Source organism: Notothenia rossii (genome assembly GCF_949606895.1).
Source record: "Notothenia rossii genome assembly, chromosome: 7".
In the NCBI taxonomy this organism is placed as follows: Eukaryota; Metazoa; Chordata; class Actinopteri; order Perciformes; family Nototheniidae; genus Notothenia; species Notothenia rossii.
The window spans coordinates 53666569-53692652 of record NC_136905.1 but is presented as its reverse complement, the minus strand read 5'-3'; the positions used below and the strand labels follow the sequence as shown (position 1 = coordinate 53692652).

At 40.1% G+C, this 26084-nt stretch overlaps 1 protein-coding gene across 1 annotated transcript; it reads left to right on the top strand.

The window, feature by feature from the left end:
• Positions 1-2141: 2141 nt before the first annotated feature.
• LOC307046414 (uncharacterized protein) lies at positions 2142-5037 on the top strand (the record flags this gene model as incomplete). The annotated part of the gene is made up of 4 exons (XM_079692808.1): positions 2142-2801; positions 3850-4069; positions 4223-4282; positions 4815-5037. Exons 1-4 carry the CDS (start codon positions 2630-2632, stop codon positions 5035-5037), a joined length of 675 nt encoding a protein of 224 aa, XP_079548934.1. The 5' UTR covers positions 2142-2629.
• Positions 5038-26084: the final 21047 nt, after the last annotated feature.

Genomic DNA, 26084 nt, shown 5'->3' with positions numbered 1-26084 from the left:
GCCATGAAATACCATGGTGCCTGACCATGGTAACCAAATTCTACCATGGTCAACCATGGTCTACCATGTTTTTATAACCATGGTCTAACCATGGTTTCCTTCAACCATGGTTTCAACCATGGTAGACCATGGTCTACATGTACCTTGTTCCAAGAAACCATGGTCAACCATGGTAGAACATGATCTAAATGTATGTTTCAAGAAACCATGGTCAGCCATGGTAGACCATGGCCTACATTTGTACATCGTACTTTTGTTTCTAGAAACCATGGTCAACCATGGTCTACATGTACCCTTGTTCTAAACCTGCCTTAAATGGGGTCACAAATATAAACAACAAATTGAAGAAAGAAAATTAAATTATTAGCTTGTGTAAATTAAATTAAATAAATAATAAATTAAATTAAATTAAATAATTAAATAAATAAAGTAAATTAAATTAGCTTCGATCACACACACACACACACACACACACACACACACACACACACACACACACACACACACACACACACACACACACACACACACACACACACACACACACACACACACACACACACACACACACACACACACACACACACACACACACACACACACACACACACACACACACACACACACACACACACACACACACACACACACACACACACACACACACACACACACACACACACACACACACACACACACACACACACACACACACACACACACACACACACACACACACACACACACACACACACACACACACACACACACACACACACACACACACACACACACACACACACACACACACACACACACACGTCCAGGCTGTTGTTGTTGTTATTACAGATGGCCCTGAGCCCAATAGAGATTGCCCTGAAAAATGCGCGCGGACGAAATGACGCACGAAGGGTTTGGGGGGCCTCCCCCTAGAACATTTAGATTTTTGCAGGTCTTCTTAGATGCTGTCTGGTGCATTCTATAGACTGAATTATAAGTTGAACCACCACAATATTACAATTTCAATAGTATTCTTCATTTCACTTGTTTGTGTTTGCTCGCTTGCATGCCCTGCATAGCTATAATAAATACTTAAGTTGTTGGTCAAGACACTTTCCATCTGATGAAGGCAAATGCCTTCCCAGATGTAAAAAAGTAGATAACATTACATGCAGTTATAACTGCCAAAACAAACATTATTTACGCTATTATGGCCCCTGTTAAAAATGTTTGTAATGTTATCTACTGTAAGTTGGTCGAAGGAATGCCTCCTCATCCGGAAGCTGACCGAGCAGACCCGAGCAGCCGAGTGCATCCGCGAAGAACACACAATGGCGACGTCAGAGTTCCCGTTAGCAAGCAAATCTAAATCTCTTCGGTCAAAATGTCCGGTCAAAATAATTTCCCTTTAGCGCAATACCGCTTCAGTTGCGCCACTTATGTGACAGACAAGAAGAGTATATGACAGACAAGAGTAGTCAATTCTAATGTGTAACACTTAATGTGGAGGAAGAGATGTGCTTTATGGGTTGATTGTGCGTTGATCTGTTGCTAATGCCTCGGGGTTCCGGTGGGCATGCAAACAAATGCATAATGCTGCGCTATACTTTGTGGCCTCACCCAGTTGCATAGCGACACTTATTGTTTAGGTCACGGTGTCTTTTAATAAGCAGGTAGTCATATCATTAGCTAAAACTAGCTGGATCCGATCGATATGGACATAAACACGAGTGAAGTCTAATCTGACGGGAGAGAGAGAGATCAGCTGCTGCTGACGAGTCGACACGCAGCTCTGCATGATCACATGCAGCGGTGAGCGGAACAAAACACACACTTCAGGTTAGAATATCACACGTAGCTATTTTAATTACCTCTCAAACTACCTAAACTAGTTATAGATATGTTTAGTTTTACTGTCGGGTCACTCATTACTGGATCCGCGAGCTGCATGATACTGGTATAATAGATTGCCCGATCAGGCAACCAGCAGGTGAGGCTTCATGGCCCGCGCTAAATACTAGATGGCCATCGGGCAGTCCTTAATGTCGAGCCCTGTAGACTAAGCTTATCTCGCAAAAATCGAATTTCATCTGGCAGACTTACTTTTGTTGTGAGCACTGACGAGATGAGACTGGATGCGTTCTTTCCGTGATAGAATCCTCCCGCATTCAGAACACTTAAACCTTGTGTTTCCATCAGTGTCAGTCTGGATCGAGTAGCAGTCTTCCTTTGACATCTTTGTAGTTTGCTGAATGAGTCCAGTTTGTTCATTTAGGAGTACGAGTTCAGCCTAAAAGTAAATATGAACTCGTGTTGCGTGCACAGTACGCCATCTTGTCTTGCTCTCGAAGTCTCATTCGAAATCTCGTATTTTCTCGGCGGGCGATTGGAGTCTATGGAGCAGTCTCCCGCGGAAATTTCCTCAGACTGGCCGAATGTCAAGTGTTTTGATTGGTCTCCAGAAATCCCAGATGATCCAGATGATGCCATTCGCTGTTCCATAACCGTTGGCGCGAAGGCAACCTTTTCCGATCTTGCCAGTTAGCGTCACGATCGGCCAAATTGCCTAGATTTTAATTCTACATCTGCAAGTCATTTATTAAAGTGTAACTCAGCCAAGATACTCAAGATGACGACACACGCACTGATGTGGTGGCCTGCAGACCGACAGGGGACGGTCGTGAGCCTGAACTTGATCAAAATACCTAGGAAAGAGCTGTCAGAGTACCACGTTGGGGAAGAAGTACAAGCTCAGTGCCCTGGCTACCCTGGGTTGCACCGGGCCATAGTGTACAGTATAGGTATGTAAACTATGACTATCACTGTGTATATGTTGACAATGATTATTATTATAGGCCTAGACTAGCCTAGAGGATATATGTAGAATATATATATAATACATATATGTACAATTTTGTGCGAAATAAATGATTTTTATGCACGTCAAAATGTCAGGAGTGTTAGACCTATAACATACGCTACGCTTTTTGTGTGACAGTAGGCCTATATCTTTTTCATTTCCAGTCTCCTTGGAGCTGTTTAACCTTTAAATCATAAGAGCTTGATCTTGAGAATTATTTGAAACCATTTTAAATGCAAAAATCTCATTATTTGAGTATATAAGCTACCTTTGCGTGAATGTATTGCCACATTATGCATCAGTGGATAAATACAAATTCTGACTTTGTGATCTCATAACTAATTTGACACTCATATTATACAAATGAGATTGATAAATTTTCAACTAGTCTAGGCTAGGGCCTTAGTATATTGTGAAGAATTTTGATAGTTTCTCTTCAGAAAATATTAAGTTTTAGTACCTTTTTAAAGATGCTAAGTGCAAGGTAGTCTACCCTCCTTATCTATTTGAATTAAAATGTATACAATTTTTGCAGTAAATATATTTTTTATAATCATGGCTTTATACAAATTTTACCTTTTATAACTGTTAGATACATGTATTGGTTAAGGTAATTTGAGAGATAAAAATGTGTATGTAATTAATATGACTTGCTGTGTTGACACTTTATACCAATTAAGGTGTGTTTCTAGAAAACCGCGAAACACAATAGAAACATACACATTACACATAATTCGGAAGAAACTGGCAATATTATATGTGATTTTTCAAATATTTAATATATCAACTTTCATAGTATTCACACCAAAAAACAATTTATACAACTTTTTATTTTTTACCCCTCCGTCACACTTGTGGAGCATTATTTTTTTAGACAGGCCATATGGCATAACCATTTCTACTGTAAATCTGTCTGTAATTTCACTGGTCTAAAAATTACACTCTAACCAGTGCTAACATTTATATTTGTTGATCTAATTTATTTACAGGGCAAAAGAAAGACTTGGATATTCTTTCCAAGGATCCACATTTTTTGGAAAAGGCCCTGGTCATGCAGGAGGAGGTGGAACCAAAGCCGAAGGAGGTCACCAGGGTCTGTGACACTGATCAACCAAAGCCAGCCCAAGGCCAAAAGCCAACAAAGAAGACACCAGTGAATGTCCCTGTGGTGGCCGACATGGCCCAAAGAATTGCAGAGAAGACCAATGGGTAGGTTTCAAGATAAATACTGTAAATCATGAAATATGTTAATTTTGTATTTAAAAAAATATTTAATTAAACATGTTACCGGGCACTCCTGTACTTTAGTGTCTTGTTCTTCTGTTTATATTTTATTCAGTTAAATATTATTTTTCTGTACAGCAATGGTGACGCCAAACAGCCTCAAACGAGTTCAACGGAGACAAGTAGACCCAAAGACGAGTAAGAACTTATATCATGCTTAATTGCTTATTCTCAGGAGTCTTATGTCTAATGAAAACTAAACTAAAACAAGTATGTTTAATTTTGGACCATTTGAATACTATTTAGGATTAAGGTAACAGTTCTAACAATTTAGAAAAATACTGACAATACTACCATGGTTACAAACATTTGATCTGTTAGTATTCCTTGTAAAAAAATCATGCATTTTGTACAGCTATGGTGACACCAAACAACATGAAACGAGTCCGATTTCAGGCAAGAAGACGAGTAGCCCGAAAGATGAGAACTATTTCTCAGGAGTCTAATGAGTTGATGTTTAGCCAAAAGGAAAATTAAGCTAAAACAAGTAGGCCCTATGCTACACTTGAATACCTTTTAGGATTAAGGTACAGTTCTCATAATTTAAAAAAAGAACTACAAAATTACTAACATTATATGTTAATTAATTTTCATGAAAAATGTGTACTTAATTATTCCTCCTAAAAATAATACAAAATGATTCCTAAAAAATACGCATTTTGTTTTCCAGCTTTGTAACTCGTAAAGAGTTTAAGGAAATGGAAGAGGAGGTGAGGAAGCTGAAGGCGCAGATCAAGAGAATTAGGCGCCACTGCAACCCTGCCGAACATGGCAGCTCTCTACCATCACCATCACTGCCAACATTGGAGGTCGCATCACCGTCGCCAAAATCACCGTCAACCACCGTCGCCAAAATCACCGTCACCATCACCTTCGGAGGAGGCCCTTCATGAGTTGATTCGGCACGAGGACAAACCATTCCTGGCTGTCAAAATTGTTTTGTGCCAGCTGTTCCCCCGGGCTTACATTTTAAGCCACAGCGTCTCGGGGAAGGCTTCAAACAGCAAAACAATTGCCAAGCCACCCTTTGATCTGCGACTTTTTGGCAGAATGCTGTCGGTTGTGATGGGGAAATTTCCCCAGCTGAAGAGGAGCATGATCACCCCACTTGTTCATGCTGTACAGAAATGCTTGACCAAGAGTACAACATGAACAAGTAGGTGATCATGCTCTTCAAGACAGACTTTTTTATTTTGTGTTTTACATATTTTCTTCAACTTTTTAGATTTTTGGAAGGGGGGGGGGATAACCTCACTTCAATGGTCAGACGGGGGTGGGGGGGGGGGGGGGGGTGTGAACATTGGTATTTTTTTCTGAATGGAGAGAGGGAATAGAAAAGGAAAAATTCTTTGCTTAACAATTTGTCGCATTTGCCCAAATTGTCTGTTTTAATGTCAGTGGATCAATAAAACACAAAATAAAAAAGTCTGGCCCCAGCTGGGCAAATATATTGGAGAATTATGAACTTGTATTAACCAGACTTTTCTAATTTGAAGTTCAAATGTACATCTTTGTAAACCATGTGTCATTCATAAACAACACCATTATGTCTGCATCAATCTATTGTTTTATTATTTGTGGTCAACCATTGTTCTTTGACATTTTGTACCGACAGTCCACCATTGTTCCATGGTCAACCATTGTTTTCATGGTCAACCATACCATTTTAACCATGGTCGACCATGGTTTGACCATGGTCTACCATGGCTTGACCATTGTTTTCATGGTCAACCATACCATGGTTTGATCAACCAAATTCTCCTTCCTAACCATGGTCAAGAATCATGGTTTGATACCATGGTTAACCATGGTTTCCATTTTACCATGGTCTCAAACCATGATGCCACTTCCCAACCATGGTTGACCATGGTTGATCATGGTACAACCATGGTTCGGAGAGCATGGTTGACCATGGTCAACCATGGTCAACCATGGTCTATTTCACCAGGGTGGGTTGGTTCGCTGACCAGTGGTAGCCACCTGAATTGCCCTCTGTTGCTCCTCAGACAATGCCATGCTTGCCACAATTGCCTCAGGTCCCTGATGCCCAACAGATTTGATAATTCCAGGAACAGTAAGTGTTTCCAAGCTGCAGTGTTCCTCTTCTGGCTCGGGGGAGAGAAGCCAAGAAATTCCTGAAAACCTGCCCCCGAGTCTATCCCTCAGCCAGTCACGATCTTCGGAGGTGGCCTCTCTTGTCAGCAGGTTAAATTAGTTATTGGTTTCAACAGTCACATTAAAACAGTTACTAAATCAGCCTACTATCACCTAAAGAACATATCTAGGATTAAAAGGCTAATGTCACAGCAGGATTTGGAAAAACGTGTCCATGCTTTTATCTTCAGTAGACTGGACTACTGCAATGGTGTCTTCACAGGTCTCACTAAAAAATATATTAGAAAGCTGCAGCTGATTCAGAACACCGCTGCTCGAGTCCTCACTAACACTAAGAAAGAGCATCACATCACTCCTGTTCTGAAGTCTTTACACTGGCTTCCTGTGTGTCAAAGAATAGATTTCAAAATACTGCTGCTGTTTATAAAGCACTGAATGGTTTAGGACCAAAATGCATTTCTGACCTCCTGCTAAATTATGAACCATCCAGATCTCTCAGGTCTTCAGGGACGGGTCAGCTTTCTGTCCCCAGAGTCAGAACTAAACATGGAGAAGCAGCGTACAGTTATTATGCTCCAAATATCTGGAACAAACTCCCAGAAACTTGCAGGTCCGCTAAAACTCTTACTACTTTTAAATCCAGGCTGAAGACTTTTCTTTTTGTCGCTGCTTTTAATTGAACTATTCATATCTTAGACTGCACTGTAACTTTTATCCATGTATTTAGTCTTTTAATGTTTATTTTATTTGCTTTTCTTTTTAATGACTGATTTTAAATGCCATTTTCTTAATGTCTTTCATTTTTTGTAAAGCACTTTGAATTGCCTAGTGTTGAAAAGTGCTATATAAATAAACTTGCCTTGCCTTGCCTAATAAAGATTTCATGCGACACATACAATTGATTTGTTGATGAGAATTAATGTGAATAAATTAACTCTAGGTTAACGGTACTCTTGCTATCACTACTCACCGACACTATAAACCTTGTCCCTCATGCTAGCCCTGACAACACCGGTAAGCACACCTTCATCTAGGCTGCACTGTTACGTGTCCTGACTTGTAGTGGTTCTCTCCTATATACACTCTTCTTGTCGTCTTTGTAAAACAATATCAGACTGGTAATTGACACAGCCATGACTTCTAGTTAAATTCAGTGTGGCTAAAATGAAAAGCTTTGTTAAAATATGCAAGCATGCGAAAGTCAAATTCAGCTTTATTGTCAAAAATTCGACATGTGTTATACATCCAGAAATATCGTTTCCCACAGTGTGACATGTATACATAAAACAAAACAAAAAGGGCCTAGATAAACATGGTATACATTAAACAAAACAAAAAGGGCCTAGATAACCGGGGTATACAGTTTAAAATGTTAATATATTTAAAGTGTTCAAAGTGCAGTTTCAGTGCAAGTCAGTTGAAACGATCTTAAGTTGGCGTGACGTTGAAGTCGTGCGACCCTGCTGCTGTACTGGCTTGTAGTTCGTTTATAGCATAACGTTAGCATTTTGCTTCTGGCGACTAGATTTATGATTAAAAAATTATAAAAGTAGGGTTGACATGTGGAGATTATCCGGCTGAACAAAACGTGATCCCTCTCTTAAATGTGTGTCAACCACAGACCTTATTTCGAGCTATTTTCCCAAATCCTATGGAGAATTTGCATTGGTTTTTGACAAAGGAACCGGAAGAAGTTTACTTCCGGGTTTTACGACGCGTCACTGCGGTTCTCTATTTGGTCATTATATCACAGCTAATGGGCATTGTTCGGCTCGACGCGAAGCGGAGGGTCAAAAATACAATGACCATTTATCACGGCCTGAAGTATGCTATTGCTTTTATAAAACGGTTACCAAGTATGCAATATGAAAGAAAAATACACCCTCCAATCTAAATAGTTTTTATTAGTAAATAATGATGTTCAAAATAAAATAGTCCCTCTGTTGCCTTCTGCACAAAACATAGTGTGAGGTGGTTTCTATGCAACAACACTGACAGCTAGCGAACTTATCAATTACAATACCAGCCCCTAATTATCATTTCACAAAATTATAATTACTATATTAAATGACAATAAAGACACAATATACGTCCAGATCACTTTCTTGAATTATTTTTGCTCAGAGTTCATATATTGCAGTCTTTTTGGAAAAGTGATCATGTTTAACTCACTAATCAGTCAACTGCTTAGTGTGGTTTGTGTGTGTGCAGGGGTTTGGAGACACAAAATAAAATGGCAAAAATAGTCCATTTAGACTTGGCAAAAGTCCTCTGCCTCCTGAAGAAGGCTAACTTTGTTAATTGGTCTGCTCAGGAAACCAGTCTTGGTCTTGATCCGAAGCATACGTACACAGGCGTGGGAAGGTATTTTGAGTGGGGGTGCTGAGGTGCTGGACTCCAGTGAACACTATTACGGGCACTGTATAGAGCACGCACAAAAGCGCAAGCACCAGGGGCGCTACAGTGGAATGTTCTACTGCAACACTCCCCACACGCAAACACACAGTACACCCGAGACTGCTACAATGAAGGCTCGATAATCAGCTCACGGCATATAGGCAGGGGTAAAGTGCTATTTTTTACGAGTGGGGAGCGGACCTCACCTCCTCTAATGGGGTCCGGGGGGTTGCTCCCCCGGGAACATTGTTTTTAAATATTGAAGTTGAAAGCATCAATCTGGTGCACTTTGAGAGCAACATTAAGAGATCTATGGATACATCTCTCAACACCCAGATGAAACACAACTGTAATCAGATGTTCTTTTTTTTTATGGATATTTTACAAATCACTCCCCTTTCAAACTGTTTTCTTGTTTTACTGCCATATAGTATTTCATAACTATTTTTCATGTATTCTCTTGTTTTTTTTATAACTATAATGATCATATGATGGTGTGCGCGGAAATAATATTTTGAATAATTTGTGACTAAACCGTTTGAGACCCACTGAGATAACTTAGACTAAAGTTAACTATCTAAACAGCTTTAGCTCACCTGAGTCTCTCAGTCTGTCAGGAGAGGACTCTCCTCCAGCTTGTTGTGGAACAAACAGCTCCTTATGTCTTATGTATTAGCAGGTAGCTAACCAGATGCTAACATCACGGTCCCTGCTGCTGGCACCGGTCTCTCTTTTTTTTGCAGTAAGGACAACTGGTGCCAATATTCCAAGGGGATCACTAACTGAACTGATGCTTGAGAGAATCCCCCTTCTTGTGATTGGCCTATATTTCAAGATGATTTTGAACTTGAAGACGTCGGACTGAACGCACCATTGTACACCCAGCACTCTCTCCACTGGAAGATTGTCATGGTCCAAATCCATATTTTTTATTTCCTTTGGTCTCTCCATTTCAGGTATGGAAGCCAACACATGCCAACTGTTACTTATCCATTTTGTTAGTAGAAAGCCTCCCTTAGAACAAATGGCTCGTAGTTCATGATAAAGGACTGTTGCCTCTTCTTCTGAAGCTGTTGAAGTGAGACAGTCGTCTACATAAAAGTTATTCATATTTTTTTTTATGACTTGAGGGCTGAACTGTTCTAGATTGTCTTCAGCACATTTGCACAGCTTGGGGATGAGGTTGCTCTGAACGAGATGCACGGTCATTCTATATTCCAAAAGGTTCTGACTGCAGTCTCCATTAGGCCACCAGAGGAACCGTAACTAGTCACGGTCTTCACTTGGTGAAACATGGCTTCGATGTCTGCAGTGATGACAGGATCTTTACGGAAGACAAAACTCCCAGCAAGGTACTAGGTCAGATCCGGCCCCTGGAAGAGCTGAGAATTTAGTGAAAGCCCCCGAAATGTTGCTCCACAGTCAAACACTACTCGAAGTTTGTTCTTTTGTGGATGCAAAACTCTGTGATTTGGTAGATACTAGGGATGTAACAATATATCGAATATCGCCATATCGCGGTAAATAGATGATTCAATACCGTCGTGAGACTGACAAAATCTACCGCGATTTAAAAAAAAAAAACAGATGGTCCCATTGAGATCATCGATCTCTTTTTCAAGGGAGACCTGTCCAACATCTTGGCAAGTAGGTTACAACATGAACATAAAACAACAGATAACAGAAAAGGAAATCGTATTTACAGGGCTACATGTACATACCTAGAGACATTGACAAGTACCAACAGTGTATTTATATCTCGCCCTGTCAATAAGCCTCACCTTCTTGGCAAAAACTGTATTGTTTTTGAAGTGGTGGAGAGACAATGCACAGTTTTACCCACTGCTGTCCCCCAAGGCCAAAGCATATCTCTCTGTCCCAGCAACATCAGTACCAAGCAAGAGAGTTTTTACCACAGCAGGGGATATATTGTAAACGCCCAAACATCCCAGCTTCTACCTGGAAATGTGGACATGCTCATATTCCTAAAAGATAACCTTGATGATGCTGAGTGAGTGAGTTAGTGAGTTAGAGTTGAGTTACTTGAAAAACTAAAGTTAAACTTGATTTATTCTATTGCAGGGTCTGATTATTATATTGTTGACACTTTAAAATACTACTATCCTACTAAAATGCTGTACAAATCAGATTTATTATTTAATGAAGAAAAAAATTGCGATATTATCGTATTATTTTGGTAACGTTACATCCCTAGTAGATACCATTTTTTGCCATCTCTACGTTCCAAGACATGATCCGGTACTTTCTCTGCGTGGCCTTTAGATATCATCTCAGACATGAAGTTGACAAAATCAGAATGAAAGGAAGGATTTCTCTTAAATCTTCTTTTAAGGTTCAGAGTGCGTTGCTCAGCAACACCTTTATTGTTGGGCATACATATTTCCTTTTCTCTCAATGGTAATCCAATAGAATAATGTCCATTGACTAGGTGGGCAGATTTTGAAACCAGATCCAAGAACTGTTGGTCTTCCCTGAAAGGTTCTTGGTTGTCTCTCCCACATTCGGGAAAGTCAGTCTTAAATTGCTGTTCCCACAGCTTGTCAAGTTGCACAACTGATGTTCTGTTTACACTTATTGAAGTTTTGTCCTGAGTATCATCAGGACATCCTCCTAATGGTCCATTAACTGTCCATCCGAGCATGGTTTTTACGGCATAAGGTCCATCCCCCACACTCCTGATTACATCAATTGGTTCAAGGGCCTTTGGAACATCTGAACCAATCAGCAACTACATTTCAGGTAGACAAATGCAACCATTGATTGATGTCGTTTTGATGTGGAATGTTTCCTTTGTGCACAGGCATAGTCTTCTGAGTGTATATGCCGGGTAGATCACAAAAGTTGCTGTTATGCAATCCAGCAACCTCTAGGCCTGACACAATGCTGGTTTCAATTACCTTCCTTTGACCCATAGTTCTCAGCAAAATGTTTGACCTTCTTCCTTCGAGGTTAAGTTTGTTCATCAGCCCTAATGTGCAAAACGAAGCAGTGCTGCCTGGGTCAAGAAATACATAGGTATGCACTGTTGTGTTCCCCTTTTTGGCTTTAAATTGGACTGGTACTATGGAGACTTTGCAACCATCTTCACTGGCCCCAGTAAGGCCACCTGTCTAAATTGAGGCTTCAGCAGTGTTTGAAGAAGAAGATTGAACATTCAACTTATTGTCATTACGTATGTAACGAAACGGTTTCTCTGCATTTGACCCATCCTAGTGTTAGGAGCAGTGGGCTGCCATTATGTACAGCGCCCGGGGAGCAGTGTAGGGAATAGTGCCTTGCTCAGGGACACCTTGGTAGCACTTGGTCTTTCCGTGACTTGAACTGGTGACCTTCCAGTTGCCAAGCCAAGTCTCTATGGACTTCGCCACCACCGTTTGCAGATGCTTCTTCCATTCCCTCTTGCTCGTTTTCCATTTCCTTCCTTTGTTGGTAGATGTGCAACATGCTGGGGTGATTAAGATTGCATATGTTGCACCTCATTTGTTTCCTGCAGTCTCTACTTATGTGTCCTTTACACAGGCAGCCAAAACAAATACCATTTTCTTTAAAAAATGTGATTTTTTCATAATGTGTCTTCCTTTCTAACAGTGGACACATCTCCAGAGCATGTTCACATCTACAATACAAGCAGTTTTTTACAGCAGACACAATCCCTTTCTCTCCAGTGCTTCTGTCATTTATTTTCTGTAACTTTCAAAATAGCAAAGATGCTTCCTCTTGGATGAGGCTGTGGCCTTCTTATATCTTTGCTTACGGGAGGGGTTCTTTAATGTCCCCAAACATGGGATCTGTAGTCATTTTTACTTGCCTTTCAAGGAATTCCACAATATCCTTGAAAGCAGCTCTTTGGTGGTGTTTTTGCTGGATGTCACATGCTACAGTTCTCCATAAATCCCTCAGCCTATATGGAAGTTTCTTTAAAATGGCTAGCATGTTTGCTGGAATGTTGAGCTCAAAAATGTAGTTTACATCTTCCATCGCATTGCAACATCCTAAGGTAGACCGTGTATGCCTGTAGAGCCCTTGTGTCCTCAGCCCTTATTAATGGCCATGAAAGAGCCCTTTCCATGAATGCTGTAGCAATTTTATGTTCATTGCCAAAGTTCTGTTGTAGTAACCATTTGGCCTTGCTGAATCCACTGTCTGAGGCCATATGTTGGCAACTCTGTACAAGGTCTCTGGGCAGTCCTGTTGTATATTGCTCCAGGTAGTAGAGGCAGTCCCTGGGGTTATTGTTTTTGCTTTCAATATTGAATTGGAAAGATCTCACAAATGTTTGGTACTGAAGTGGGTCACCATTAAACACTGGAATGTCTTTCTTGGGCAAGGATGATAGACACTGTTGCTGGATTAATAAAGCGGTTATTTCATTTTGTTTTTCCATGACTGAAAATATATTGCACTTGTGACTGTTGCTTGTGGCAGTTGCTGGATCTGGAGAAGTTACATTTAGATGTTCATCTAGATTCCTGATGCCTGCATTGGGTGTTAGGGGAGCTGTATCAATGTTAGTGACAGCTCTGTCTGTGGTGGTTATGATTGGTTGTTTTAATGATATAAACCGTATTTCCCTTTGTCCCGTTTAAAAATATGACTGCAAGCCATTGGATGATATAGAACAATTAGCTGATCCCCTGGGGGCTGCCAACAGTTTCATTTTTGCAATGGTGGCAGCAATGATTCCTTCTAATTCCATGTGCTCCTTTTTCCTCCTCAATTCCTGCTCCTGTGCTTCCAGGACATGTTTGTCGTTTTGGAGTACTTTCATGGCTGCCACTTCGGCCCCAGCTTTTCTGTGTGCAGATGCGGTGCTGGAAACTCTTGATCTTGAGCTTTGCCTGTTTTTTCTCCTACCAATGTTTGATATGCTGTCACCAGGTTGTATATCATCTTGTGTGCATGATGTAGCCTTCATGTTTGACGGGGGAAAGAGAACGTCCTGCTGAGCCTCAGTGTGTTCGAATTACTCCTTTATATTGGCAGGTGCCTTGTCTGGTAGAATGAGAGGAATATCTGTGTTTGCAGCGATTGATTTATTGACAGTCACATGACCTGTTTGCAGAAAGGGCCTCCTCCCAGTTTCCAAGAGCCATTGTTGTACTTCCTCCATACAATCATTGTTATGTTTTGTTATTTTTTTAAAACAGTTATTTTGTATTTCCAGGTCGTCTTCGGAAAGCAACATAATAACTGATTAATTTGCTGTTTTTGCATTTTCATATTGATGAATTAATTGGTCCAGTTTGAGTTTAACATCTTTTGCATTTTCATAATCTTTCATTCAATGTTTGATTTCCTGTGTGCGTCCTTTAATCTTCTTCACGTTTGACTGACGTTCTTTTTGCAGTTGTTCGATTTTGCAAGCCAAGGCTTTACTAGTAAGCTTGACTGTCCTTTTTTCCATTCCATCCCCATTATCGTTTGTGTCACTCATATTTGATGCAATATGTGTGGTGCCTTTGGCATTTAAAGTAACACGACAGTGTTCACTGGTATGAAACTTAAACCATTTGGGGCCCAGCAGCCACAGCAAAACAAACAATTCGAAAACTTCCGCCGCTCACGGCATAACAACCACACAATTCAAAACTTCCGCCGATCACGGCATAACAAGCACACACAACAAAAGCCAAAGTCCCCAATGGACAAGCGGTCATGCTTCCCAAACAGTGTCCAGCAAAAATACACAAGAAAGGAAATAATCGTGCCTACCGCTTTCAGCTTGTTGTGCGCTGAAGTCAATGAGTGTCCATCAGTGAGTCCTCGTGGCTACTCCAATCCATATCGATTAGGGAAAAACTGTCCGAAGGTTCCAAAGGTACAGAATGTTAAGTCCATTATCCGATGCGTCCAAGCGATCCGTAAGCTTAGGAAGCCGGCCGTTCCGCCCAGTTCGGTCTCTGATGGGAATCACTGTTTTCTATGTTGACTTAATGTGGCGGCTCAATTTCCAGTTACGTTTGAGTCACAGAGAGGCTAAACTTGGCTCTAAACTGTGACGCATTTTCGAAGAGAAAGTCCATAATGAAGCAAGATAGTTTTACTATATTTAACCACACCCATGTGACAATTACCGGAAATGCTCAACAAACAAATAAAAGTGACCTAAACAAATAATGATAATACAAATAATGAACTTGGGCTAAGTAGAGTTATGGCACCAACACCTTTTTTTTTTTTAATGACTTTGAGGGGGTGATACACTGTTTTATCACAACTAAACTTGACTACTGTAACGCTCTCTACGTTGGAGTTAGCCAGGCTTCCATCTCCCGCTACAGCTAATTCAAAATGCTGCTGCTCGCCTTCTCACGAAAACACGCAAGCGCGAGCACATTACACCTGTACTGGCATCAGTGGCGAGCCCGAGCCGTGACTTTTATACCTAGGCCCTCTGACCCCCACCGTGTGAACACAAGCCGAACCTTCTGAAAAATGAAACAATGCAACAAACTGTCGTCTGGTGCGCACCAGAGATAATGTATGATGTCCTTTATTGTTTTATGTTTCATGTGGAACCTATATGCTGCAGGTCTCCCTTGAAAAAGAGATCTATGATCTCAATGGGACCAATCTGATTAAATAAAGGTTTGAAATGAAATGAAATGAGAGAAGCAGACTATTAGGTTTGAATGAGACCTTAGAGCGTTTTGCATCTAAATAAATAATTAAAATGAACCTTGTTTTGACTTTGCCTCTTTTGTTGATATTTGTGGTTTATGCTACAATGTGCACCAATATGTATAAAAAAAGTTTACAAACATCAAGTATGATATATAAATACAAATGTTATTATTGATTGGTGATGGTGATTTTATGATTTTCTTAAGCCTGCTTGCTTATCTTCCAGGACTTTTTCAAGGCTGCAAACAGAAGGAGAACGTTTTATGTTAGTTTAGTGGTTCTGTCATGGAGAGATGATCATTTTACAAAATACAGTTACTCAAGTACATCTTCCATCTTCGCAAATCAGTTATGAGTCTGCAAACAAATCACGCTCAATTTAAGGCGGGGCCTCTCATATGATCCACACCTGCACACTTGCTAGTCTGTCCCATTCTTCGTTCTCCGAATGCTAGGAAGGACCTGACTCGGAAGACATGTCCTACCAAGGAAGCGTCCTCGACATTGAGAAACACCCAGGGCCTTTTCTGTAGCTGCTCCCAGGCTGTGGAACCATTTGCCCCCCCGATCAGACTTGCTCCCACTTTGCCTGTCTTTAAATCTCGTTTAAAGACCTACTTGTTATCCCGTGCTTTTGCAGACCAAGTATAAAACGTATCAGTCTGTGTTTTTTAAAATTGGGGTTTTCTATTTTGTTGTGTTTTAAAATGTTTTTACATCATGTATGAGAGTTTTTCAGTCTGTGGCTATACGTATGTTTTTATTGTCTCGTGCTTTTACATTTGTTTTTTTTGTCTTATCGGTTTTGTCTAAATGTATTTATGCTGCTTTTTATATATATATATGTATTGATGCACAGCACTTTGGTCGACTCTGTTGTTTTTAAATGTGCTATATAAATAAAATGTGATTGGATAACTGTGTATAATGGGCATGTAGATTCAAGTCTATATTTACTAATCCCCATTTGTATTGATAACATACATTAAACTGGCCTCATAGAAAAAGTATTTGGCCCCCATAATTCAATGCATCATAGAATATTATTTTCCTCTAGGATGGCAAAAAGGTCCGACATTATACAATTTAAAATAATAAAGTAAAAACAATAATTGTGGCTTGATATTGAGTAAGAAAATGTTTTTATGAACCCCACAGCTTCCAAGACCCGACCGGACAAAAAGACGTGGTGCAGGCACGAAACATACTACCAATAGAAATACATTGCTTTTAAAATCGTTTTGTGTGACACGAGAAAAATGGGAACATCGTGTTGGTGAACACGAATCAATAGATTACATTTTGTGACTGTAACACGAAATGCCGTGAGACTGGGTTATGTTGGCGGGGGGAGGAGAGAGTGGACAAAGTTTCAGCTGTGGGAACAGATAGTGCTCGCAGTGTTATAGCATCAGTTAGTACACTTCCTGATTTCTCTTAGCAGTTTCTAACGCATTTCTTAATTTCAACACCACACACGTATTTGTGTTGCTATTGATGTTTGAATCGATCGACACCACTTGATGTTATGACTCCTATAGCATGCTAGCGGCTCTTTGAGGATGTTTTACAGCTTTACTATTATTAGCATGCTAATATGCCAATGTTCATATTCAGATGTTTGGTAGGTATAATGTCCAGCATGATTAACAAATTTGTTCAGCAAGTTGATAATTCATCTAGTGGTTGTAAAGATTTTAGTAGTAAAGTAAAGTAGTGGACGCAACATTGCTTGCTTTTTTACTTACGTTTTGTGTTTCGCAGAGGAAGCCTCCAAGTCACTCCGTTCTGACCACAGACCAGTTGGTCTGAGATAAGTGAGCAGCCCAATATTTCTGAACATGGACAAGGAGGACATGAGGCCTTGCATCCTCTCTTCAAACAAGCAACACTTGGACTTGGACACAGCAGCACTTACCAGAGAATAGGCAGTAGAATAATATTTTAATTTGAGATCGATTATGTCCAGCCTTCCCCCTTGTTTCAGCATCCTTCATTTTTGAATTTGCCTAATGAAAGGCATGGTTTTCATGCAGAAAAACCGGAGAGAATGCATTTTCAGGTGTCCTGTCATGCAAAATGCACTCTTTTATACATAAACACATAGGACCCCAGTGTGTCAGGGAACTCACAAATTGTCAGACAACAAAACCCACTCTCTTTTCCTCCGTACCCACATCTCTAAAAACGGGGCTACAACGGAGCTGATCCAGATTTGCGTCCGATATGACATAACATCTGAAATGTGGGCTGGCTTTACACCCACGGCCCTATCAGAAACAATAAGATGCGTTTTGGACGTAATATGGTCTTTGTTTACATTAGCAAGCAACGCTAACACTCAGAGCTAACCTGTACTGGAGAGAGTATGTGTAAAAAAGCAGAAAATAAAGAAACTCACCTTTTAGTAAACACGCAGGAAAATAAGCATTTGAGCTTGTTAGAAATTAAAATCAATGTTTTGATGGTATAATGTAGCTTAAACATACCGTCAGTTTAAACGCTCTTTTATACTGAAAAACCAGAAATTCTTGTGCACAATCAGTTAAGCTTTTATTCTGAAAATCCTTCATCTACGGTTAGCATTTAGCATGTGGCTAATATACGATTTCCTAAAGAGGTGAATTGAGTAGCGAAATGACGTGGTGTGGTGAAAACCGAAACCTACTGATTTAACACTACAACTATAGATGTCGAGATACTACCATGCTGAATATTAAATGAAAGTACAGTTTATTTGAATACACTATTGTTTACAGACGAGAGTAGCATGTGACAACATCCGGAATGACCGGAAACCAAACCAGCCGTGAAGCATTTTCTGTATGTTTTAGAGTATTGATTACAGCGTTTAGAATGTGTTACATGAAAAGTGATGAAAGAGAATATGAGGAGAAAAGGCGTGTTAAGCATATGTTCAAGGTGAAAAGTACCAATCCTCTGTTTAAATGCAACAACGGACATGAGAGGCGAGGTGAGCCGGCTGGCGGGGAGGAGCCAGCAGAGGATATATAACGGCACCGAACGGGGGATTTCGCGCTTTTCTTCTTGCTCAGGAGAGCCAGATCACAGCTGTTTTCTGCCAGAACAATATTCTGTCTGTAACACTTCCGCGCCTTTTTTAATTAAAGTATCCCATTTGAATCTTTTCAGAGACTCCATTTAGTCTCATTTTAAAGCTTCTCTCCTGGACGCGAGAATAAAGAACATATTTAACAATTGGGACCCGGACGTGATCTCGTTTCAGCGGGAGAGCAGTTGCAGTTTTCAAAGGAGCTTGAACAATGCTGGCAGACATACACTCGGGCCCATACAGAAAGGTAAAGAAGTACCTGTTTATTCAAAATCTTCAATAGATTACATAGTGAACAATAGGAGTGTGTGTCTGTCTGGTAAGTTGGACACCTGAGAAAGACTGCCTAAATTTAAGTTAAAACAAGCCTAAATTGATAAACATTGGTATCCTACCACGTGGCGTTGCTTTGTCACAGGCAGGGTGAGTTCAATTTCTTTTTTTCTATTTAACCCTGCATGCTATTCGTTTGTCTGTTATTACATGTCGGCTAGAGGCCAATCACTTCTATAAGTGTCTTTTGTTGCGTTTTAAGTTAACGTGAATGGTTTTAGGCCATTAAGCAGTCGGGACTGCTTGAGGCAAAGACACAGCCAAAGTTTGAAGCTAAGGTTATTGGAGTGAGTGTTTTGTGTTAACAACAGTGTGAGGCTGTTTTAAAAAAGTCCTTTTTCAAGGAAAAGGCCTGAGAAGTTTGAAGCTTTCAGTGGTAACTTTATTTCTGTTTTCAAAAAGACATTGCGTTGTGGATTACGGCAGGAAGTGCGACATTCGTGCGTTAGATAGACGATATTCTTCTGATTGTGTTTGGATAGCGTCCCATTTTGTCCCATAAATAGCGTGTTTAAACAGAAGAGATGACCATAGTGGCTCTTAAAGTCAAAACATTTACGTACATGGGTAGAGGGCTATGACGTAAGGGTATAAGGCCCATTTATCATTGTAAACTAAATAGAAATGTTATTTTAAACTATAGTGTTGTGTGTTGAATTTACTAGACAAAATATCACCTCACCATTATTTCAACTCCAGGTGTTTTCTCAAATCCCTTTGTTCTTCAGGTCAAAGGTTGGAAAACCAGTTGCCATCTTGTCTTGACCTCATGTTCACAGTGAGCCACACGGCAGTCGCCATTTCATGAAATGCTAATTGAAGTACTCTGTTTGCTTTAACACACTGAGGCTAGGCATTCCATCTTCTAAAGAACATCATACTTCTTGTTAGAGTTAGAACTATTGGAAGTACTTCTGCTGGTAAATGTGTATTGGCGGTTTTGTGAATATTCTTGTTTGCAAATGTGTTTTGGCGGTTATGTGCTGTGTTGTTTAACCATAGTATAATGTTCTTCCTATTTTAAAGATATTTTCAAGGAAACTAAGTTTCTCCTTGTTAAAAACGAGTCAGTTTTGCAACAGCTATTCCCTAGTGGATTAAGCTGGAAATTAAAATAGCGCACTCTGGTGGTAGTACAGAATTATTACCCAAATAGAAGAAACACCATAACATTGTGAAGTATAATTTTAAGTGTTATAAATAAACACATGCTTGATCGCCAAGACAGAATTGCAAGTGGTTTCTAATTATAAGAGAAGAAACTTTACATAATACTTTTTCAAACACCAATTTATTGAAGCTAACACAAGTGGTGACATTAGCATAATTTCATACATTTCGGTATGTACTGTACACAGGAGATTTGGATTTGAACCAAATTCATATTTCAAAGTCAAAACCATACACGGTACAACTTTATTTTAACATTTCATATTTTAATTTTGCATATTTTTTATATATTAATTAACTTTATTAATATTTTACCTTAAACTTAAAAAAAAAATCTATAATTAAAAAGAAATTAATAAAACCTTGAGAAAAAAAAAAAAAAAGATTTAAAGTTCGGACGAACAGCAACGAAGGTGCTAGTCAGAAGATTAGTGCTTCATCTTTGATAAGTTCATAAATAATTAGAGAACATGTCACCAAAACAAACTAAGTTGAGACTAGACGCAGGGCCAGGCTCAACAGCAGATATCAAGGGAAGGATACAAATCAGATCAGATGCTTAACAGTTCCAAATCTTAGACAAAAGACATGGAACCACATGGAGAAACTGTTGGAACAATGGCAAACGAGAGGACTGTATCCAGCTGATGATCAACCAACACCGACGAAAGCCCATAGAAAAGCAGTAATTGACCATGAAAATTGAAAATACCTGCGAGAACAACAAGCATGGATCAAAGCCGGACAACCCCCTTGGTATGGACCTGCTAAAAGCGCTATAAACAGAGCTGAAAAAATAAAATCTAGAGTTACAAGTCTGGTACTCCATCTAAAATATGTCAGCCAAGAATCAACGAACGGCATGTATGTGGCTCAAGGAGCAGTGCTCACAGCAAAGGAAGATAAGAAAGAAAAGACAGAAGAAGCTCCAGTAATCCAACCTTCAAAGCTCCTTCCAAGCCTGACAGATGCGCCTCCTCCCTACATGACAGAAGAATACAGTTTCTTTCAACCCCCAATACAAGCTCCAACTCTAGGTGTTTTAGGAGGAGTATTGGAGTTGGACGGTCTCCCCACAGCTACACGTGTCAAAGACTTGGAGTATGAGGTAAGACTCCTATCTGGTGAGCTCAACAGAAGATTGGAAGAACTAGGCATAAGAATGGAAGAGGAGCTCAACAGAAAGATGGAAGAACTCAGCAAACGTATGGAAGCACAACTCAAGAGAAGAGAAGGCGAAGGTTCTCCAGACACCACAACCGTAACTGAAGCTGGAAGACTCAAGAACTGCTCAACACTCACGCTACCGGTGATAGCGGCTGGAGAAGGAGGATTGAAATACCAATCATGGACTCACAGAGACATGGAAGCATTAGCGGCAAAACTACCTCCACTTAAACAAGGAGGTCAGAAGTGGGTGAATGATCTGGAGAAATACACAGTCCAAGACCACCTGTGCTTGGGAGACATGAGGGCACTGCTTGGACGGATAGAAAACTAGAGGCAAGAGCAGTGGATTCCAAGGCCAAATGCACCAACTCAGATTACAGATTACATTTCCTTCAACAAAGTCAGGTCGAGGTATTGGGCTGCCATTCGTCAAATCTACCCAACAGCACGGAGTTTACATGCCCTCAACAGCCTGAGAAAAGAACCGGGGAAAGACATGTATGCCTTCCTGAAGAGATGTGAAGGAGTGTGGGAGGACTGCACTGGAGAACGACATGACGTTTCACCGTCTGTCAAAATGCTGTGGAAGAACGCGGTCATTAACGCCCTTCCCCAATCAGTGCAGGCAAGCCTGGGAGATGTGGTGGCATTAGACGCTATACCCATTGAAGAATGGAGACAACATCTCATTTACCACGATATGAAATACCAAGCAACCCAGAGATGTCAAAGACGTACAGGATTTCCAAACATGAACCAAATGCCACAGACAGCCTGGTATCAACCACAACAATGAGGAAGCTTAGAGGACCAGACCATCAGGTGATGCATCTTCAGCACTAGAGTATTTTGAAATCCAGCTACATAGAGCCACATATGTCACCACAGGAGGGAGAGGTTGAATGTTATTTAAAAGATAGTGAGTAGAATATTGCATTTACACAGAGCATCCACAGATTAGAAGTAGCAGAGTAGAACATTTAGCAGACTATTTTTGTAATTATGAGAAGGAAAATACATTACGAGTGATGTTGTTCCCCCACACAGAAAACTATTGTGTCCACACAACTAGTGAGGTCAAGAAGACGGGCTTCCACCCAAAATATGCAAGGGGCGACGATACACCTGACGTGAAGCTGTCCAGACCTGAAAACAGAAACTCGATTCTGCTGTGGTGAAGTCTGGCTACAAAGGGAGGTGTCCGATAGGGTCGCTTGTCTCAAACCAGTGAAGAAGTCAACAAGAACCCAGCTGAACTAGAGAGTGACTGTTAGCGGGAGAACAGTGACGGAGCGACAGAGACTGGCCCAACATTTTCCAGCCAGTACATAGATAGACCCCGTCAGAAGACCGGGGCTGTGTTTAAAGGGGAACGTAATTTATTGTTAGCCAGAAGTGCAGTTTTTAATCAAACAATTATGTGATTTATGGAGTCAGATTACATTTTTCTCATAAACAGAATTTTATAATCGGTCTGAAGTATCTGTTTTAAGGCATGAGCCGCAGATTAAATAACATAACACTGATTGAGAGCTTGGATGAAGAAGTTGTAGGGTTTTTACAACAGTTTCAAGAATCAGTCTTTATTTATTTATTCTTGAGTAACTTTACTGATTTATAGTGTAGTGCGTAAGGCAATATCTCATTTGAGTGAGGGGCACCAGCCCTTCATGCAGGTCACTCTCTGTGAGAATAGTTCATATTTTCCCTCCAGTTTGGAGAAATATTATTTTATCATATGTTAGTTCAGCAGTGTCAACCAATCCTCTAATCCTATAATTATTGAGACGCATTAGCAACACCAGGGGTATTGTTTTTCACAGCAACGATGATGCATAATACCATTACAAAAGCCATTATTGAAACAAGTAAACTATTAGAAGTGCTAATTGCTGATTTTTTAGTGAATATGCATTTATACCATCAGAAAACCATAAATCATACGATATTTTTGTACCCCTTGTGGGTACACGGAGAAGTTATATTTATTTAATGCAACGTTATGGGTTTTACATGTCCTGTTCAGAATAGGGTAATCATTGCAATATTAATTGAGCATTTTATGCTCAAAGGAGGGAGTGTCATGATTATACAGATATGTTGATTTCAGTGACGTTGTAGTTAATAAATAATAAGATCTAGTCAACAATAGGTCTCATAACAACAAGAGGTATGCCGAAGCTTGGGCCTTCTCCAAGGAGGGAGTGGTCCAGTTTTAGATATTAGACAAATAGAAGTGGATGAATATGTCAGAACTCTGAGTAATATTATGCAAGTTTTGTCTACACAGCAGGCTAGGAAAACTACATATACCAGATACCAGATACCAGACGAGACACCAGAAGAGACTCCTGTTCGGCCAGGTGATTGGGTGAGGGTGAAAGTTCACAAAAAGACAGTGGGCTCATCCCCGGTGGACGGAAGCGTGAAAAGTTGTAACAAACTTCACACGCGCTCCGGTTTAAAGGTAAAGAAAAAGGAGCAAATTGACACCACCTCTCACACATTGTCACCCTTCACTGGCAACTTCCAGAACATTATTGGGAGTTAGGACTGATTTGGCAGAGCTGGAAGAAAACAATAAATAGAAATAAGATAAAGATAGAAACAGCTCAAAAGACAAATTGTCAATAGATTTTTATAGATTGTACATTAATGTGAAAACCTATTTTTTGTTTTACATCTGAAAAAGAGTCCAATTTTTCATGTTATTTTTGTACTCATTATTTAAATTCTGTAACGGACACAACCAGGGATAAAATAGAGATGATGACAAGAACAAAGCCAAACCACTTGTGGGGTCCCCTAGGGATAAGAGTCAGAATAGCATTGTTGATTGTGCTCATTACACTTGGCACCTTTCTGGTTGGATGGGGAGTACAATATCAAGTAAAACATGGAACCATTAGTTCACTCATAGAGAATGCCCACATCACTAAGAAGAGTCCAGCTGTGTTTCACAGACTTTCACTTATCCCCAGAGCCAAAAGATCAGCTGAGCAACAAGAGGAGGAGTTAGAAATACTCGGTCCCAAACAAGAGGCGGTTATAATCAAGATGATTCACCCCCCTATATGCAGTTCTTGTATCAAATGATGAGATGGGTTTAAGTGATGGGGATTTACAGATTAGGGGAATCTCTAAATACACTGGATCCATGTTTTAGTCCGTACCAGAAACACCCCCTGTTAAGCTATGAACAACCGATCGGTGACCTGAGCACAATTATTGAAAATGATTGTTAGACACAGGCTACTAACCCACAAGTACAGCTTTGTATGTACAAACTCTATGAACAAGATTCCCCAGCAGATAGTGGCGACATTGCAGATATGTCCAGTCACAAAAGTTACTACGGTTCTAGATAACAGTGAGATTTAAAGTGATGGAGAAAATATGGAGACGTTCTTTTATAGTGTGTGAAATATGTGGTGCTTGAAACATGTAGGTATTTAAATTTATAGAAGAAAATGGTTTCCTGAAAGAGTTAATTGGAGTAAACATGTTACAGTGGGTGAAAGCAATGTTTAGGGATATGGTAAAATTATTAGTAGACATGAATTGTGTTTAGATGACATTTAACAACTAAGATAGATAGTATGATTAGGAAAATAGAGTGGAAAAGGTTGGATTTATTTTACCTCAAGTGTGTTAGAATTAACTATAGATAATGCGTCCCGAGATCTCTCTCTCTCTCTATCTATCCGCCTGTCAGACCGCTACGACCCCAACTTCCAAGCAGACAAAAGACCTCACCACGGAAGACTCCTCCTTCTCCATCGAACAGACAGAGAAGCAGAGCTGAACCATCTCCACCTGAGGAATCCAGAACTACAGGTGAAATAAAAAGGCACACTCTCATCGGTCCCCCACAGGACATGAAGTTCCAAGCTGAGCCACAAGATTTGGGCACAAGAGCAGAGTTTGGGACATGAGAGCGGAATACGCCCTCCATGCAACCAGTAGAGACTGTAAAGGAGGAGAAGAAATGCAAAGCAGTTGGGCCACTCAAAAGAGTTACAGCGGAAGGATCTAAGAGCAGATGGACTGAGGAGAAGGTGGACGGAGGAGAGGAAAGGACGGAGGAGTTGGCATGGTACGGCAGAACGTGAGGGGGTCGTGGCTTGACAACCAGAGGGGGGGAGAAGGAAAACGGGAGTGAGTGAGTTTACACATAAACACACTTATTCACCAACGAGAAATACGTAAAGAAAAATATTTATTAGCCATGAATTAATCAATTGGTGAATTTATAAAGAAAGAAAGAGGAAACTATTAAATAACCCTAAAAACACACTGAGGGTAGAACATATTATTCAATCTTTTCATCTTATGAACAAATTATTCTTTAAGAGATTTTTATTCATGTTTGAATTTGGGCAAGATTTAATTTGTTACAGTATAGACCTACAGTTTAAAGGGATGGTTTTAGTAACCACTCTATAAAAGCAGACAAATCTTTATTTGTATGGAAAATGTTAAAGGTAGAGCTAGTACCAAGCCAAAGATAGTATTCCAATCTAAAGTATTGATTTCTCCATTGTAGCATGGTTATTACCTCAGGAGGGAAGATTAAGGTGGAAATAACATATGTTTTTTGTCCAAGATGTAGAGTTTTAAAAAGACACTGGGCAAAGAGCGATAGCAAAGTTTAATTTTTTTAAAACTAATGTAGTTGGGAGCAATACATGCAGGGCCTTGGATCACTCATTGTGATGGTGCATATTTGTTACAACAAACATCGTTCAGGGAGAAGGGGTCGCTCAACCCACCCTGCAGATGTTTTAAATCTTACTTGCAGCTTCAGAGGGAGCGCACGGCACCAGAGTATGAGTTTTAAAAGACAAGCGCCACCAGCTCCTAATGGTCATCCATTCAATCAGTGATGACCTGACATTTAGAGATGTTATTTAAAGGAAAAACATATCTGCCATAAATGTAAATTCCTGAATTAAACTACAAACCATTAATGAAATGACTTCTGTTTTTAAAATCCTTGTTAAAGGAGGAAGTAATTATCACATGCTCGGGCACCCA